This window comes from Nesoenas mayeri, assembly GCF_963082525.1.
Source record: "Nesoenas mayeri genome assembly, chromosome: 11".
In the NCBI taxonomy this organism is placed as follows: domain Eukaryota; kingdom Metazoa; phylum Chordata; class Aves; order Columbiformes; family Columbidae; genus Nesoenas; species Nesoenas mayeri.
Genome location: NC_137563.1, coordinates 21,021,653 through 21,040,062, shown reverse-complemented (window position 1 = coordinate 21,040,062; position 18,410 = coordinate 21,021,653). Strand labels below are relative to the sequence as shown.

The window sequence follows — 18,410 nt, the reverse complement described above, 5'->3', positions numbered from 1 at the left end:
ACTGCCTGAAAGGAGCTTGGAGCCAGGGGGGTCGGGCTCTGCTCCCCAGGAACAAGCGCCAGGAGCAGAGGAAACGGCCTCAAGTTGCGCCAGGGGAGGTTGAGGTTGGATCTGGGAACAATTTCTTCCCCAAAGGGCTGTGGGGCATTGAACAGGCTGCCCAGGGCAGTGCTGGAGTCACCATCCCTGGAGGGCTGGACAGACGGAGATGAGGTTCTCAGGACATGGGGCAGTGCCAGGGGTGGGGTAACGGTTGGACTTGATCTTAAGGGTCTCTTCCAACCGTAGATTCTAAGATGTGCCACAGGCAGGGCAGACACTAGTGCAGTTCCATTTAGCTTCTCCCTGGAGGCACTTTTTCCCATCACACTGAAGTTCTAATAGGCCAAGAGCAACAGCAGCCACGAAGCTCAGCATCAGCAGCAACCCTTGGCCTTGAAGGCCATGGGCAAGGAAGAGCTCAGGGAAATAATGGCTACATTCAGAGCCTTGATCCTGGTGAAGTGGTGGCCAGCAGAAGGTCCAGCTGCCGGTGGTCTCTGTACATCTGTTGGCTAAGTTTCTCTGTGCGGGTCCCTGAATGACCCTACCCTACTTGTGAGGTCTAGCCAGGGGCTCCTAGAGCCCTGCTTGAGTTGGCTGGAGCTCAACACCTTTGGGCTCCAGCCCAAAGAGACTTTTTCAAAGTCGTGTAGCAAACCAGCAGTGAAGGCAGGGAAGGAAATCATGTACGGCTCAACTGGCCATCACCACATCCCGTTCTGGGTGCTGATGACTCTCCTCCCAGCTGCTGACCACTCTTGGCTCTCTGGCAGGTTTCCATGTGCTCTCGGACATCCTGGGGACAGAGAAACCCGGCTGCCCCGCTGAGTTCCTGAACATCCACATCCCACGCGGAGACCTTGTGTTTGACCCCGCGGGCACTGGAGATGTGGTCCTGCCCTTCCAGCGCATCCACTGGGCGACGGGGACAGGCCAGAGCCCCAACAGCCCCCGGGAACAGGTAGGACATCGCGTTTCTTTTGCTCTTTGGCTCAATTCCTCTTCACCTAACACTGGGGTCTGTAGCAGCCAAGATAGTGTTTGCAAATAAAAAGATAAAGGAAAGCACCACCATTTCCTTAAAAATATGTCTTTCAAGCATTTGAACCAGTTTCAAATGAACCCAAAGTACAGTCTCCAAGATTCTGGTTCATGCAGAGCAACATTTGTGGTTGCTCAAGTTCGGTGCATTTCTTGGCCACAGAAAATGTAATTACTCTAGATCTGTGTCATGTATTTTAATGCAAGGTTGAGTATCTTGCATGGTCTATGAGGAGCAGAAGAGGATACGGTAAAGCAGGAGCAATTCACGGTTTTGCTTGGCTGCCAGAGTTTTTATCACTTCAGTTAAACTGAGCAAAGGTAGGGCTGTCTGTGGTGAAATAAGTGATAACTGGAGCATTTTGGAAAGTGTAATGAACTTCCATCACTAATTTATACGTGTGTGCCGCTCTAGAAGGTCAGCAATTATGACATGATTTTTTTAATCATCAACTCTTATCTTTAACAACGTGTCACAAAACTGAGCCGGTACTGTCATAAAGTTGTAAACTCATAAAGCTTCTCTTAATTTCAGTCATTTTGGGAAAAAAGTCCAGATTTTCCCCAGATTTTCCTCTCTATTTTGCTGTGCTAAGGCTGGATGTATTCCCAAGCACATGTGCTTTTCCTTTCCTGACAGAAAGCTTCCCAATCAAAATCGCTGAAGCAAAATTCCCTCCTGAACCTTTCACATGACAAACCACAATGAGACCAGATTAGCAAGTCATGGTTTTAGCAGTATTTCAAACCTTGGAACAACGGAAACTCCAGCATGTTTTCAGACTAAAAAGGTGGTTTTCCTGAACACATTTATCAGGGGAGATACTCAACATGCTGCCAGGACAGGGCTCCCCAGTTGTTTCCAGTTTCCCCAGAGGTGGATGTAGTCCCCTTCCAGCTTGGTCTTGCCTATGTAGGGATCCATGAGACAAAACGTACTTTTGAAGAAGCTGTACCTGGTCTTTTCTTGCACCTGGAACTCATTCCTGCAGTTGGAATCATAAAATCATTTTGGCTGGAAGAGACTCTTAAGATCATCGAGTCCAACCATAAGTATAGTTTGCATCTATATATTTGAATACACCTCTTGTTAAAGCGGGATGGGGTGCTTGCCTTGCAAGACAAAAAGGGCCGGTTTGGGGCTTTTCAGATGTTTTGCACCTTCCTGTAAGACCCCTTTTCCTGCCCTAGACCAACGAGGTGACGGGCTGGCTGGACGGCAGCTCCATCTACGGCCCCTCGCACTCCTGGAGCGATGCCCTGAGGAGCTTCTCGGGTGGACAACTGGCCGCGGGGCCCAACAGACGTGTCCCCAGGGAGACGGATGGGAGGGTCCCCATGTGGAAGGCACTGAACCCCTGCACAGGAAAGGGTGGTCCCCAGGGCATCTATGGTAACGGTGGCATCTTCAACGGCTTTTCATGTGACCGCGAGCAGGGGGAGCAGGAGGAGCTGAGCCCAGAGGGGACCCCAGGAAGGGGTGGGGGATGCGATGACACGGGGGTCAGGAGTCCCGTGGGAGAGCAGGTGGTTTCCCAGCCCCAGGAGTAGGAAGATGTGTGCCCCAGCAAAGGCTTCCCAGCACAGACACGCTGTGAACTTCAGGCAGCGGGTCATTTCCCAGCCAACACATAGAGACCGGTGGGTGCTGCTCTCTCTGATCTCAGGCAATATCTCCTGTGGGGAAATTGGCTGCTGCTGATAAAAACCTGCTAAGCTTGCTTGGAATCCTCACCTTTTGTCCCTGCTGGGGTTCTGCTTCTCACTCACTTGGGCTGCTCATCTTCCCAGGGAGGAAGGAAGGGTGAGGGGATGCTGGGCTGCTGGGCTTGGGATGCTCCTCCAGTGGTGACAACCCCACTGTTGTTCCCGGTGGTTCTTGCAGACCTGGGCAGCGCCTGGGGGAACGAGAACCTCTTCCTGCAGGCTGAGAGCATCGTCTGGTTTCGCTACCATAACTACCTTGCCGGAGAGCTGGCCAAAAACCACTCCACCTGGTCGGACGAGGATGTCTTCCAGCACGCTCGCAAGTGGGTCATCGCCACCTTCCAGGTGAGGGCTGGGACACTCTGGCTCTGCCAATGCCCCCAGTAACCTCCCGTCTCTGTCCCTGACCCGATTTCCACGTCCTAGAGCATCGTGCTGTACGAGTGGCTGCCGACCTTGCTGGGGAAAAGTGTCCCAGAGTACAATGGTGAGGGGCACAGCGGAGCTGCGGGGGGCAGGGTGGGGGGACCAGGGGAGATGAAGGATGGGGTGGGAGGGGGGGCTCGGCCTCTTTCACCCCAGTCTGACCGCTGGACCGTGGCCGCTGCCTCGCAGGGTACCAGCAGCACCTGGACCCCAGCATCTCACCGGAGTTCGTGGCAGCTGCAGGACAGTTCCTGGCCACCATGGTGCCACCGGGCATTTACATGAGGTAGGATGGGCTTGGTGGGGCTGTGGGAGAGTGGTGCCTGTGCCCAGGATGAGGATACCCGAGCTGGGGATGGTCCTTGTCCATTCCCGGCCAGCAGCTGTGGGTCCAGCCCCTCTCTGCTGTTCCAGAACCCCCCAGTGCCAGTTCCAGCAAGTGCCCGGCCCTGGCGGCTCGTTCCCAGCGGTTCGGCTCTGCAACAGCTACTGGAGCAGAAAGGTACAGGGAAGGGAGCGCGGGGTCCTGAGGACATGGCAGGCTGGCTGGGGGGGCTTCATTCTCTAGTGTATGTTCTGGAGGAGCTCACAGGGGTCTGAGAGGGAAATGACGTGCAGAGCATGACAGCCAACCAAGGGGTGTGAAATCATGCCCAGACACCACCTCCAGCTGCACCAGGGTCACACCTCATGGTTGACCTGATGTGGAGAAAATGAACCTGGAAGAAGCCCCTGGTGTCCCTACGCCCAGGGTCTGCACCCTCATGGGCACCAGTTCAGGGGTGTGGGGCTGCCCCATGTCCTCAGTCCTATGAGAAATCACCTGCTGTTCCCATCTCCCCTCAGAGCACCGGGCAGACAGACGATATGGATGTGGACAACCTCCTGCTGGGGATGAGCTCACAGATTGCAGAGCGGGAGGACAACATTGTGGTGGAAGATCTCCAAGGTCTGCACTCCCCTGCACCCTGGCTGGCACGTTGGTGTGGGACTGGTGTGGTGTGGGGCTCTGCAGGGGCCAAGGTGGGGAGGCAGGTCCCAACCCACCACCATCAGCACCCAGGCACACCCTCAGACCACAGAACCATTTTGGTTGGAAGAGATCCTCAGGATCATCAAGTCCAACCATAACCTAACGTAACTCTAGCACTAAACCATGTCCCTAAGAACCTCATCTCCACATCCGTCCAACCCTCCAGGGATGGTGACCCCATCGCTGCCCTGGGCAGCCTGTTCCAATGCCCCACAGCCCTGTCCATGAAGAATTTTTTCCTAATATACAATCTGAACCTCCCCTGGCGCAACTTGAGGTCATTTCCTCTTGTTCAATCACTTGTTACTTGGGAGAAGAGACCAACACCATCCATGCTGCAAGCTCCTTTCAGGCAGTTGTAGACAGCGATAAGGTCTCCCCTCAGCTCCTGTTCTCCAGGTTGAAGCCCCCCAGGTCCCTCAGCTGCTCCTCGTAAGACCAGCTTGAGCCTTGTTAATGGAAGTGCACAGAAGGTGCAGGGCATGTTAAGTGTGTTACTGGGACTACCTTGACAAGGCCATGGAGATGTCCTCCATGTTCAGCATGGCCCATGGCCGAGGGACTAGGCTGGTCCAGCAGCTGTGGTTACTCCTCCAGCTCTGCCTTGCCATCACAACAGCTTCAACCCACCTGCAGATTACTGGTACGGGCCCCTGAAGTACACCCGCACCGACCACGTGGCCAGCTGGTTCCAGCGCGGGCGAGACCTGGGCCTGCCCACCTACAACCAAGCCCGGGAGCTATTTGGGTTGGAGCCTCTCCAGAACTGGTCGGCCCTTGCCCCACACCTGGATCAACAGGTAACAGGGAACTGGTCTGGCCACAGAAAGCGTGTGGCTCAAAGGACATTGGGGCTGTCCAGATGCTCACTGGCTTCTCCAGCGAAGTAGGAAGAGGGACATAAGTGCACACTCTGCCCTAGCACATTTTCATGCCTGCGGGGCTGTTGCATTGGGGTAATTGTAATTAAATGGCGTGAATAACTATATCCTGCCCCATAGAATCATAAAAAATCATAGAACCATTTTGCTGACTCCAGCCATAACCTAACACAACTCGAGCACTAACCCATGTCTCCAAGAACCTTGTCTAAATGCCTTTTAAACGCCTCCAGGGATGGTGACTCCACCACTGCCCTGGGCAGCCTGTTCCAGTGCCCCACAGCCCTTTCTGTGAAGAATGTTTTCCTAATATCCAATCTGAACCTCCCTTGGCACAACTTGAGGCCATTTCCTCTGCGCCTGCACTGCTGTGATCTGCATGCTCTGGGAGTGATGCTGAGTTGCTCAAGTCCAAGCCACGACCTCAGGGCCGTGTGGGGCTGAGCATCTTGCCAGCCCATGGACGAGTGATGATGCCTGGAAAGGCACGTTCCGCACTCCTCCTGCCAGCACTTGGAGGCGCTGGCAGAATTCCCTCTCCTCACGTGTGCGGTGTTCGTTTCTGGCCAGGTCCTGGAGACGGTGGCTTTGCTGTACGCCAACGACACGGCCAGGCTGGAGCTGCTCCCTGGGGGCATGCTGGAGGCTAACAGCTCCCTCTTCAGTGCCATCATCCTGGACCAGTTTGTGCGCCTGCGTGATGGCGACAGATTTTGGTTCGAAAACACCAAGAATGGGTAAATACCTCTTCCCTGTCTGGCCCACAGAGCAGCTGCCCACTGCTTTGCCAGCCCCAGTAAGACATAACAACCGGGGCTGGAGGAAAAACCATCCTCCAGCTTCCTCAGTTCCTAAACCAGTGTGGGGAGTGAATCCCTCCTGCCACCAGTGATACCCAAGGCCACCGCTTGGCCCCACATCTTTTCCACAGGCTATTCACAGTGGAAGAAGCCAAGAAGATCCGTGAGATCACTTTCCATGAAGTCCTGACCACCGTCATCTCCATAGACTCTGGAGACCTCCAGCGCCACGTGTTCATGTGGAGTGAGGGTGAGTCCTTTGTGCAACAGCAGAGAGTTGGGGAGGGCAGCAAACCTATCTTGGTGACACAGACGGTGACTCAGTGACACAGGGGAAGCATCAGACGGGCAGTTTCTCCAGCCTGACACCTGCGGTGGCCCTAAGCCAGCAAAACATCTGCAAAATGCAAGGGTTGCTTGTCAGCAAGGCAAACAGCTCTGGTGTGGAAGGTGGGCTGAAGTCCAGGTGTGTGCATTGCATGAGTCTTGGAAAGATCTCCAGGCACAAAAATGCAGCTGATGCCCTGGAAGGTCATGCTGGGGTTGGAACTCATCCTCTGCCCACCCCACGCTGTGTCACGCTCCGCACTGATGTGTCCTCCAGCCCCTTTGGTATAAACACACAGCTCTGCAGGTTAAACTGCTGAGTGACCCGAGAAGTGATGAAGTTTGCAGATGAATTAAACTTTGCACGTTAACTGTGTAACGTTGCCTGCTTTTGCCTTTAATGGCAACAGCCCCTGAGTGTTTTGGTTCCCTTGGTGTACGCTCCATGCGGTTGCACCAGGAGAACTCCCTGGATGTGCAGCACATGGATGAGCAGAGGCTCAGAGCCCAAATTTACCGTGGCCTAAGGTGCTTCTTGCTCAACCCATCCCATCAGGAGAGATGATGGTGCCAAGTTCCAAGGGTGCTTGAGTCCAGTTCTGTGCTTGGTTTGCTGTGGCAGGCAAAGTTTCAACCCAAAAACTAGGGTTGTCTCCTAACATCTGGAGTTTATCTCCAGCCTCCCAGTTCTGCAGAGCTCCCTGGGTCACTCGACAATGAAACCCACCAACATCTGAATGCCGAGGTTCCTGGGGATGATGAGAGGGGTAGAAGGTCCCTGACACTCACAGCCTGTCTCCCCTGTGCAGAGGACGCGTGTCCCCAGCCCCAGCAGCTGACGGCTCAGCACCTGGCCAACTGCACGCCCATGACCGTGCTGGACTACTTCGAAGGCAGTGGCGCAGGCTTCGGGATCATCATCGTTGTCCTCTGCTGTCTGCCTTTAGGTTTGCTGCTCCCTTTCTTTACCCATCTCCTCTTCCACCAAAGAAAGGGACTCAGTGCCAGTGGATTGAGCACCTCCCAGCAGGAGCTGCTGAGTCTTGGCCACTCTTGAGGTCCTTGAGGTGGCAGGGTCCTCGGGCAGCAGTGGGAGCAGGGCTTTCATGCGGCAGCCCTGTGTTAAATAAAGCCATAGAGTGATGGGGAAGAAATAACACCTTTGGCTGCCCCAGTCATACAGGTGATGCTGCCAAAGCTTTGTGATATCACATGCTTTCTGGGCTACGAAGATGATGAGGGGTCTGGAGCATCCTTCTTGTGAGGAAAGGCTGGGGGAGCTGGGGCTGTTCAGCTGGAGAAGGATGATGGGAGACCTTATCAATGTGACAAGTATCTCCAGGGTGGGTGTCAGAGGATGGACCAGACTCTGTTCAGTGGTGCCCAACGCCAGGGTGAGGGGCAACGGGCACAGACTGAAACACAGGAGGGTCCCTGTGAACATGAGCAGAAACTTGTTTGCCGGGAGGTGCCAGAGCCTGGCCCAGGCTGCCCAGAGCGGGTGTGGAGTCTCCTGCTCTGAGACATTCAAACCTGCCTGGACCCACCTGTGTGATCTGCTCTGGGACCCTGCGTTAGTCTGGGGGATCTACAGAGGTCCCTTCTGGCCTCAACCAGTCTGTGATTCTTCTCCCACGTGTCCCCAGTGACTCTGTTTGTTGCCTGGATCGTGGCCGTTCTCCGCAAGCGAGACTTCAAGAAGCTGCAGAAGACGCAGGGCTCCAGCGTGCGATGGGAGGTGACCGGCGAGGCGATACAGGGTGAGGTGGCTCTGCTGGTCCCACCATGGTGGCTGGTTACGCTGCTGGAGTCAGGGGACACAGGCAGGGCTGCTCATGGAGCTTGTGTCCAGACAGGAGAAACTGTTTCCCCATGGGGATAGACAAGCAGTGGAGCAGGTAGCCCAGAGAGGTTGAGGGGTTGTGTGATCTCCATCTTATCCAAGACCTGACTGGATAAAGCCTTGAGCAGACTGGCCTGATGCCATAACTGGTCCTACTTTAGTCAGGAGGCTGGGCAAGTCCCTTCCAACCTGAGTTATCTTATGACCCTTTAATTATAACCGTCTCCAGATCACACCTTATCTGAAGGAATCCTATGTGGAGCAATTGCGCCAGTAGCTCCAGGACGGGGAATGGCAGAAGATGTGCCAGGGAGGGTCAGTGGGACATAAGGAAAAGGTTCTTCACCCAGAGGTGCTGGGCACTGAACAGGCTCCCCAGGGAGGTGTCACAGCCCCAACCTGACAGTGTTCAAGAAGAGACTGGACAGACAGATGCTGTGAATGTAGGAGTTGTCATATGCAGGGACAGGAGTTGGACTTGATGATCCTTCCAGCTCAGGACATTCTATGATTCTATTAACTCCTTGTCCTGGACAATGGAAAAACCCAACCTCCCTGCTCCATGATCTGTACTCCTCCCCTGACCATGCGCTCGTATTCTCTGGGTGGGAGATCATCCTTTTTCCCTTAACGTGTGTCTGCTCATGCAATCACTCCCAAGCTGAACATCAGTAAAGGAAGTGCTGGGATGAGTAAGAGGCCAAGTGCACCTTCCAGCTGAGCCGTGTCCTCTCTCCCACCAGCCATGGAGTGGCACGGTCCCAAGACGGACAGCTCTCCCATCTACATTCAGCTCCAAGCTGACAAAATCCTCAAAGTGCTGGATAGGAGAGGGTGTGCGCTGAGGACCATCAGCCTGAAAGCCCATCAAAGCGTAGAGGTGATCCTCTCTAGCAACAGAGGGAACAAAGCTCTGCTCCTGAAGAGCCCCAAGGAGTATGACCTGGTGAGTACTGTGATGCCTGGGGTACAATACCTTCCCCTGGACCCTCCACCATCCTCTGCCACTGGTCACATACACCCTGCACCACCCAGTCCTGGGCACTGGGACCAGCGTGTGTCCCCAGAGGGTGTCAGTGGCCTCCTGAGAACCACCAGGTCCAACTCCGACCATGGGGTGACCACTGTGGTGAAGAGGAGCAGTACACGCATCCTGATGGGGTGTCTGCTGCTCACAGCCATTTGGTGGGGTCTCCTGCAGGTGCTGCTCTTCAGCGAGGAGGCAGAGAGGAGCAACTTCATTGGGAAGCTGCAAAGCTACTTGAAGGAGAGTGGCCTCGACCTGCACGTGTCTGAGATGAAGGAGCAGAGCCTGATGAAACGGGCAGTCACCCAGGAGCAGAGAAAACAAATTCTGGAGACTTTCTTCAGGCACCTGTTTGCTCAGGTATGTAGAGGTGTGGCCGGCTCTGCATGGAGGAATGTATTTTGGTATTGATTAAGCAAAGAACGTGGCTGCTGCTGCTCACCGTAAGAGCTGGTAAGCCATGCACAAGGAAGCTTCAGGACCAAGGGACATTTCTCCTTGCAGAAGACAAAAGGCTGTGGTGGTAAAAGTGTCTGAAGTTGAAAAGGGACTTTTGGATGACATAACTGAGGTCTCCGCAGTGGTCAGTGGTGTTTAGTGTGGAAGTCACGTTGTGTAGGAGTGACACGGAACTTCCCCGTGGTATCTGCTGCAGGGTTTGTGCTGGGGGAGGCACCGGTGTCTGTGCAATAGGTTGGGCAAGTGGACACCAGCCTTTTGCTCTGCCAGCACTCACGGGACTTCTTTTGTGGGACACAACCTGCAGGTGCTGGAAATCGATAGGTCCGATGCCGGGGAGCTCAACTTTGAATCTTCACAGAAGGCCAAGGAGTCCCTGACGTGTGAGCTGAGCAGGGCTGAGTTTGCCGAGGCCCTGGGCCTCAAAGCCAACTCCATGTTTGTAGACTCCATGTTCTCCCTGGCCGACAAAGATGGCAACGGCTACATCTCCTTCCGGGAGTTCCTGGACATCTTGGTGGTCTTCATGAAAGGTGAGAGCTGGAGCAGGCCTTCATCTCTTGGCCCAAGTCCTGGCAATGCCACCAGCAGAGTGAAGGACAAGATACATCCAGCAGGTTAATCTGTAGACACTTCTACAAATTAAAATCCCCTTCGCTTAGGACAGCTTCAACTTGAGTTATGGGGCATTGACAATGTCATTATGTTTTCTGTAAGACTGTCCATGAGGGGAGCCATCTCAGAGCAGTGATTTACTGATCTGTCACCGCCATGGAAAAGTCTTCTGAATGGACCGTGCATCCTGTCCTTGAAAGACAAAACAGCCGTATCAGACATCACATCTGATCCCCCCTAAATGACCACTGGGAAAGCAGGTTCATATATAGAAGTGGTCAATGCCAGATTTTATCAAAGGAGCTCCCAGAAAAATCATCACTGTGCAAAACCCCATTTTGAGTGTGCAAAATAATGCCCAAGAAAGCATCAGTATCTACCTGATTTTTCACCTTGCACTTGAGGAGGCCAAGCAGAGGCTGTTCCCACTGTTCACGGTGCGCTCAGCCGTGTGATCTCAGTCTTCTCGGAGCTGGGTGAGACGTTGCTGCAGGCCCAGACTCTCAAAGACAATGTTTGAAAGCACTTTTGCCAGTGACAACAGGATCTTGTTCTTACTTCGCCTCTTTCCCTCCCCTCCAGGGTCCCCAGAGGAGAAGTCCAAGGTGATGTTCAGGATGTATGACATTGATGAGAACGGGTTCCTCTCCAAGAAGGAGTTCCTGAGGATGCTCAGGTACTTCTCCTCATCTCTTGCGATGTTTTCACAATGTCTGTAAACAGAGATGTCTCCAAAAGCAGCTCCAGATTCTGTGCTTAGCTCCCCAAGGGTGCTGTGGGAGAGCCCACGGGTTCAACATGCGCAACCAAGAGACCATTTCTCCTATGAAATTGGTCTGGGGCTCTGCCCTGGGTTATTTTGCTTATAAATATCTCAGGGTGGGTGTCAAGAGGATGGACCAGACTCTGTTCAGTGGTGCCCAACGCCAGGGTGAGGGGCAACGGGCACAGACTGAAACACAGGAGGCTCCATCTGAACATGAGGAGAAACTTGTTTGCTGGGCGGTGCCAGAGCCTGGCCCAGGCTGCCCAGAGCAGGTGTGGAGTCTCCTGCTCTGAGACATTCAAACCCCCTGGACCCACCTGTGTGATCTGCTCTGTGACGCTGCTTTAGCAGAGGGGTTGGACTGGGGGATCTCCAGACCCCCTCCAACCCCAGCCAGTCTGGGATTCTGTGATTCTGTGATGTGAAGGACTCAAGCTGTGGTCCCATCTGCCCTCCTTGCTCCAGGTCCTTCATTGAGATCTCCAACAACTGCCTGACAAGAGAGCAGGCGGAGCAGGTGACCGAGTCCATGTTTCGGGCCTCAGGCTTTGAGGACAGGGATGAGCTGACATGGGAGGATTTCCACTACATGCTGCGGGACCATGACAGGGAGCTTCGTCTCACCCATCTCTGCCTCAAAGGTCAGGAGCACAGGGTCACTCCGGGCCCTGCGGGGCTGGAGGTGATGGGCAGCACCCAAATCATGTCACATCAATCCCTCCAGACCAACCGCAGTAATGGGGCATCAGCTGTTACTCCATGTGCAACATGTTTGGGTTCTCTCCGAGCCTCTCCCCACCCCACTCCTGCCCAAACATTGTCCAATGCATCTCACAGACTCTAAATAAAACGGCTCTTTGTCCTTTTGGCTCCTGAAAGGTGTCCCCGAGGAGCTCAAGCAAAACCTGCACAACCGCGTCTCCTTCATAAAAAAGAAAGAGTAAGCTCTCCTCTTGCTGCTGCTGCTATATACGGGGAAATGGGGACAATGCTGCCAAAGCCCTTCCTGCGGGTACAGCTTTGGGCTAGGTGTAGCTCTGTGTCCAACAGGACCATCTCAGAGGAGAAAGACCCAAACCTGGACAGCGTGAGCCACTACATGGAGCAAGAAGGGCAAGAGCTGAGGAGGAGACCAGGCAGAAAGTGAGTAATGTCCTCTTCTCACCGGGCACGCTGCTCGGGTTCGGTCCAGCCTGGTTGCGGTTCCTCATATCTCCGTGTCACCTCAGCAGGGACGGTGCTGTAGGGTGATGGGTCTGGGTGATGTGCAGGAAGGAACCAGTGAAGTGGTTGTTACCCATGGCCAGAACATCCTGGTTTGCCTTAATAGCTCCAAGGACCTTTCCCTAACCCACAATCAGTTCAATATCACTATGAAAATTACCCTTTATATTTCTTATCTACTGTTTCATTTATGAGTCACTATCTGCATGTTTGCTATTGGCTTTCAAAAGTGCTCCAGACTGCAGGATGACTTGAGATCACCCGCTGACACCATGCCCTGCACGTCACCGCTGTCACCGGTCTGCAGAGGTGGCCACCAGGATGAAGACCCAAACCTGGGCAGTGTGGCCTGGGCCATAACTTTGAGATGACACCATCCCTCCTCTTTCTCCCAGGGTGAACCAGTACCAACTGCATTTATACACCGAAGCGCAACGGAAGAAGTACGAGCGGAACAAAATCCAGCAGAAGATCCAGGAGTTCAAGCGCTTCATTGAGAATTATCGGCGTCATATTGTCTGCGTGGTCCTCTTCTCGGCCATCACCGCCGGCGTGTTCGTGGAGAGAGCCTACTGTGAGTGCCCAGCCAGAGCAGGCTGGTCGCATAGGGCATGTTGGGCTGTGAAAGGTCCCGGCTCAGCTTTGGGCAACAGGGCTGGTCCTCCCTGGAATAACCGAAGGGTTGCTGAGTTTGGAAGGGACCTCTGGAAGGCTCTGGTCCAATGCAAGGCCAATTTCATAGCTGAATCAGGCTGCTGAAGGCTGTATTTAGAGAAGGTTTGAAGAGGTCTGAGGTTGGAGATCCCACCACACTTCGTTGTGCTTGTGCTAGTTTTTGACCATCCTCTAAACCTGAATTTCCTTCAGTGAAACTCATGCCGTTGCCTCTCATCCTTTCGCTGTGCATCTCTGAGGAAGAGTTCGGCTCTCTCCTCTCTGGAACACCTGCTAAGTTGTTGCAGGCAGTGACAGGGTCTTCCCCAACCCGTCTCCTCCAGCCTGAACAAGCCCATTTCCTTCAGCCTTTCCCTTATGCGACATCCTCCAACTCCCACCCATCCTGGTGGCCTCCACTGGACTTGTTCCCGTTTGACATATCTCATACTGGGATGCCCAGCTGAGGACACTGTACCAAGGTGCAGTTTCACAGAGGAGGACAATCACCTCCCTTGACCTCCAAGGAGACCCTGTCACCAGCAGCTCTGGGGTGTCTGACACAGCGAATTGTGCCCCTGTCCCCCCACAGCCCTATCCCCGGTGACCTTTTCTTGGTAGAGCTGCACAGGTGGCTGTCCCCTTGTTGCAGGAAGGGTCATGGCCTTCGATGCCGACCACATTGACGTCTTCTCCTCTCTCTTTCCCCAGACTACGCCTTCGCGTCCCCCAGCACTGGAATCGCACAGACCACCTTTGTGGGGATCATCATCTCCCGGGGATCGGCCGCCTGCATCTCCTTCATGTACTCCTACATTCTGCTCACCATGTGCCGCAACCTCATCACCGTCCTGCGGGAGACCTTCCTCAACCACTATATCCCCTTCGACGCCGCCGTGGACTTCCACCGCTGGATTGCCATGGCCGCCCTGGTCTTCTCAGGTAGGTGGGCTGCTGGGGGATGCATAGCCCGTGAACCACAGCTGAAGCAGGGGGACCAGCTCATCATGGCACAGCAGGGCCAGGCAGACTCTTGAAGACTCATATGGAGTGCGGAGAGACACAGATGTTTTGCACCAGAGAGGAGGAGGAATTGCCAAGTCCCTGGCACATGGAATCATAGAATCGTTCTGCTTGGAAGAGACCCTTAAGATCATAGAGCCCAACCACAGCCTAACTGTAGCATTACCCCATGTCCCTGGGAACCTCATGTCCGTCTGTCCAACCCTCCAGGGATGGTGACTCCAGCACTGCCCTGGGCAGCCTGTTCCAATGCCCCACAGCCCTTTGGGGAAGAAATTGTTCCCAAAATCCAACCCCAACCTTCCCGGCGCAACTTGAGGCCGTTTCCTCTCATCCTGTCACTTGCTACTCAGAAGAAGAGACCAACGCATCAGCAGGATCTGCCACATCTCCACCCACAGCAACAGTGATGCTTTTCTCTCCTGCTTTTCTCTTCCAGTGCTCCACACTGCAGGTCACGTAGTGAACGTCTACATCTTCTCAGTCACGCCCCTCAGCGTGTTGTCCTGCCTCTTTTCCAGTGTCTTTACAGACGATGGGTAGGTGACTTCTAAAACACCATCCAGAGTGTCCTGAGCATGGATGGGAATGGAAGTGGAAACCAGGAGTTTTCTCTGGCCACTCCATGCTGCAGCCTCTTGTCCTTCTCCAGGTCACAGCTCCCACAGAGGTATTACTGGTGGTTCTTCCAAACTATTCCAGGTGAGACCACCTGCCCTGCCTATGTCCAGATGGAGCCCACGTGGGGCTGTCCCCATCCCTGCTGAGACCTCCCAACCTCTTCCCTGGCAGGCATGACCGGAGTGCTGCTGCTGGTCATCCTGGCCGTGATGTACGTGTTCGCCACCCACCACTTCCGACGCGTCAGCTTCCAGGGCTTCTGGATCACCCACCATCTCTACGTGCTGCTCTACGTCCTGGTAAACCCTTTGGGCTGGGAGGGTGGATTGGTGGCCGATGCATCACAAGCCCATGGGGCAGCCTGGTCACCAAAGGAGCTGTTGGCCGCAGTCCTGGCTGCTGCTGAGCTGCCACCAAGTCAGACACAGAGTGGTGGCTTGTTGGGCTGAGTGTGGTGCTGATGGCGGCTGCTCCCCGCCCAGGTCATCATCCATGGCAGCTACGCACTGATCCAGCAGCCCCGCTTCTACATCTACTTCATCATCCCGGCACTCATCTACGGCGCGGACAAGCTGCTCAGCCTGAGCAGGAAGAAGGTGGAGATCAGCGTGGTGAAAGCCGAGCTGTTGCCCTCAGGTACCGCGTCCTGCACGTGGGCTGCAGCGGTGCAGGGAACACAGCAGCCGGCCCTGCCAGCTCGGGGTGGCAGCGGATCCCAAACCGGGTGGCAAGTGGGTGACCCTGGCACCAGGAAATGTCCTCACACATGCTGGTGGGTCAGGCTGGCATCTCCAAGCATTAACTGTATGTTGCCCCAATGCCTTTGCAGCACTTCTGCATGGCAAGAGTCTTCTGTGCCACCCCTTCCCCCTAGACAGGGAAACTGAGGCACAGAGCTTGGGCCATCACCCACGGGGATTGGTTAGCTGCCCAGGAGATCTGTTTGGCCCCAAGGCTGTGGCCCATCACAGCCTCTCCAGCACCTTGAGCCCTGAGCTCCACGCCTTGTCCTCAAGGCCCATCCCACCAGCCCTGTGCACAGCTCCATCTTTCCTTGAGCCCGCTCATCTCCCCAGCTTTTCCTCTCCAACGCTCCGTTTCTCCACCTTAACAACGTCCCCATCCCCGTCCCGCCAGGCGTCACTCACCTGCGGTTCCAGCGGCCGCAGGACTTTGAGTACAAGTCGGGGCAGTGGGTGCGCATCGCCTGCGTGGCCCTGGGCACCACCGAGTACCATCCCTTCACCCTGACCTCGGCGCCGCACGAGGACACGCTGAGCCTGCACATCCGAGCCGTGGGGCCCTGGACCACCCGCCTGCGGGAGCTCTACTCCCCGGAGAGCCTGGCGCTCATCGGCACGATGCCCAAGGTGAGCCCCACGCTGCTCCTCCGGGGACACCTGTTCTCGGTGAAAGCAGCGGGTTGGACTGAATGATCTCCAGAGGCCCCTTCCAACCCCAACCAGTCTGTGATTCTGTGACCCAAGCCCAAGAGCAATGGGTTGTGCCCAGCCCATGGCGCTTCTCCAGCCTTGAAAGTGGCCAAGCCGTGGGCAAGTGGAGGAGGGAGATGCTCTGCTGACAGCTGTCCCCCTTCCAGCTCTATCTGGATGGGCCTTTTGGCGAGGGCCACCAGGAGTGGAACAAGTTCGAGGTGTCGGTGCTGGTGGGAGGAGGCATCGGGGTGACGCCCTTTGCGTCCATCCTCAAGGACCTGGTCTTCAAGTCAGCCATCAGCTCCAAGCTGCTGTGTAAGAAGGTAAGAGGAAGCATCTGGAGGACAAGAGCCCTCCCCAGTTGCCTCCTGCTGCTGTGGCCTTGTCGTGGGCAAAATCCCCCGTGACCCAGCTGGGAAGGAGTCCCATGGATGTGGCAGCTCCATGCTGAGCCTCGTCCCCGTGTGCCGCAGATCTACTTCATCTGGGTGACACGCACGCAGCGGCAGTTCGAGTGGCTGGCGGACATCATCCGCGAGGTGGAGGAGACGGACAGGAATGACCTGGTCTCCGTGCACATCTACATCACGCAGCTGGCCGAGAAGTTTGACCTGCGCACCACCATGCTGGTGAGCCTGGCCACTCACTGGGAAGGCTGCCACGGCATACTGGGCCGTGCTGGGCCATACTGGGCCATATTGGGCCATGCTGGGCCACCTGACACGCACTGGTGTCTTGCAGTACATCTGCGAGCGGCACTTCCAGAAGGTGCTGAACAAGAGCCTGTTCACGGGGCTGCGGTCCATCACCCATTTCGGGCGGCCTCCCTTCGTCCCCTTCTTCGACTCGCTGCAGGAGGTGCACCCTGAGGTCAGTGCGTGGCTGGGGATGGGGGAGATGCTCACCCACCAGTCTGGAGGACTGGAGCTGGTCCCAAACTGTCCTCCTGGCCCTGGAGACCTTGGTGGCATCTGCACCAAGGGTAGATCAGGAGAGGCATGAACCCCACTTTGCCTCCGAAGCTGGGATGAGCTGCAAGAGTCAGCGATGCCCCGTACCAGCAAGACTCTGGCGCTGGCAGGGACACTGGGTGGTCCCATCCTTCCTCCATGGCCCCAGCAGCTCCATGGGGAGGTGACAACCTCCCCAAAAGCCTCCTCAGATCAGGCCAGAGCCATCATCTGTGCCCAAAGCTGCTGGTGGGCACAGGGCCAAGGGGAGCTGGGCTGGAGGGGAGCTGGTGCTGTGGGGTTTGAGCCCTTTGGTCGCTTCTTCCCCAGGTGCAGAAGATCGGGGTGTTCAGCTGCGGCCCGCCTGGGATGACCAAGAGCGTGGAGAAGGCTTGTCGGCAGCTGAACAAGAAGGACCAGACCTACTTTGCGCATCATTATGAGAATTTCTGACCCTGCCCCGTGCTGTTTCACCCCCCGGGCTGCAGTCATTGAAAACGTGTGTTCCACCCCAGCGCCTGTGTGACAATTCTCCAGGTGGTCACGGTCCTGGGCTCCCACCCCCACCCATGGCTGAGCTGGGATGCTGAGACCAGCTCGGGGAGCACCAGCACAGCGCTGCCATCCCAGCATCACCCCGCACGGCCATGGTGTGACCACAAGCATCCTGCTGCCCCCACGCACCCCTGCAGCCCCACACCAGGGTCGGGCTGACACATCCCAGTCCGGAAAAGCCGGTGTTTGAGTCAAGCCTGGCTCTGGCACATTAATCCCAAGTCAGAGCCTGGGTTACATGGGGAACAGCTCTGAGTAGCTTTGGGGAACAGCCTGGTGCCTGCACTCCCCCCAATTCACAGCAATCTGGGGGACCTGCACTTGCGGTGAGGAGCCAGAGAGTTCCCCACCATCCCTTGTTTTGAAACAGCTTCAGTAACACGCTCACTAGTGCCTGCTCGTTAGCACTCCAAGCCTTCCCTGGCTTTGCACAGGCCATCCTTGGCTTCTTTCAGCAGCATCACCCTTTGATCAGGGATCACTGGTGCTTGTTTAACCAGGCCTGGCTTTGCATCGCCGGGCTGCTGCTCTTGCACCCTGTGATTGAGCTTAAATAAAGCTGATTGAAGTTTTAAAACATTTTCTCGCTTTGGTGACCTGGAGCCTTGCCAGCCTTGTGGCACAGTGCTGGCCTTGCTCCGAGTTGGTTTTACCTGCTCGGGCTGACACGCTCACAACCCTGTTTACTCCACTTTGCTGCTCCGGGGAGTTCCCCTGGGTTATGTCTGAGCACAGACTCGCAGGGCCCTACCTCTGCCAAGATGAACTTAGTCATGTCTGCAATAAACACAGGCTTTGATTTACAAGCAGTTGGGTCATTTAAGGATTCACGGTGCTGCCAGCATTGAGCTCATCTGCAACTCTCAGCCCAGGGGTCCGCAGGGTCCCTAAAGTCAGAGACCCCTTCAAACCACCCACCCACACTTGAACAAACACAAACACAGCAGGTAGGCAGCATTTATTGAGGAAAGTTCAGTACC

General features: G+C 55.4%; 1 protein-coding gene across 1 annotated transcript in view; it reads left to right on the top strand.

Annotated features, from left to right (window-relative positions):
* DUOX2 (dual oxidase 2) overlaps positions 1–17,498 on the top strand; it is a gene marked incomplete at its 5' end in the record, with an annotated part of 40,040 nt that extends 22,542 nt beyond the window's left edge. The window contains 30 exons of the mRNA XM_080351605.1: positions 816–1,003; positions 2,275–2,476; positions 2,969–3,135; positions 3,217–3,277; positions 3,406–3,502; positions 3,631–3,718; positions 4,063–4,165; positions 4,886–5,049; positions 5,701–5,867; positions 6,062–6,180; positions 7,067–7,204; positions 7,904–8,017; positions 8,844–9,046; positions 9,302–9,487; positions 9,894–10,119; positions 10,784–10,877; positions 11,433–11,608; positions 11,847–11,907; positions 12,018–12,110; positions 12,587–12,765; positions 13,557–13,787; positions 14,308–14,407; positions 14,521–14,570; positions 14,661–14,788; positions 14,972–15,125; positions 15,627–15,859; positions 16,090–16,248; positions 16,399–16,554; positions 16,667–16,795; positions 17,206–17,498. Of these exons, the coding sequence (XP_080207731.1) occupies positions 816–1,003; positions 2,275–2,476; positions 2,969–3,135; positions 3,217–3,277; positions 3,406–3,502; positions 3,631–3,718; positions 4,063–4,165; positions 4,886–5,049; positions 5,701–5,867; positions 6,062–6,180; positions 7,067–7,204; positions 7,904–8,017; positions 8,844–9,046; positions 9,302–9,487; positions 9,894–10,119; positions 10,784–10,877; positions 11,433–11,608; positions 11,847–11,907; positions 12,018–12,110; positions 12,587–12,765; positions 13,557–13,787; positions 14,308–14,407; positions 14,521–14,570; positions 14,661–14,788; positions 14,972–15,125; positions 15,627–15,859; positions 16,090–16,248; positions 16,399–16,554; positions 16,667–16,795; positions 17,206–17,328 (4,289 nt within the window). The 3' untranslated portion in view covers positions 17,329–17,498. The remainder of the gene's footprint in view (positions 1–815; positions 1,004–2,274; positions 2,477–2,968; positions 3,136–3,216; positions 3,278–3,405; positions 3,503–3,630; positions 3,719–4,062; positions 4,166–4,885; positions 5,050–5,700; positions 5,868–6,061; positions 6,181–7,066; positions 7,205–7,903; positions 8,018–8,843; positions 9,047–9,301; positions 9,488–9,893; positions 10,120–10,783; positions 10,878–11,432; positions 11,609–11,846; positions 11,908–12,017; positions 12,111–12,586; positions 12,766–13,556; positions 13,788–14,307; positions 14,408–14,520; positions 14,571–14,660; positions 14,789–14,971; positions 15,126–15,626; positions 15,860–16,089; positions 16,249–16,398; positions 16,555–16,666; positions 16,796–17,205) is intronic.
* Positions 17,499–18,410: the final 912 nt, after the last annotated feature.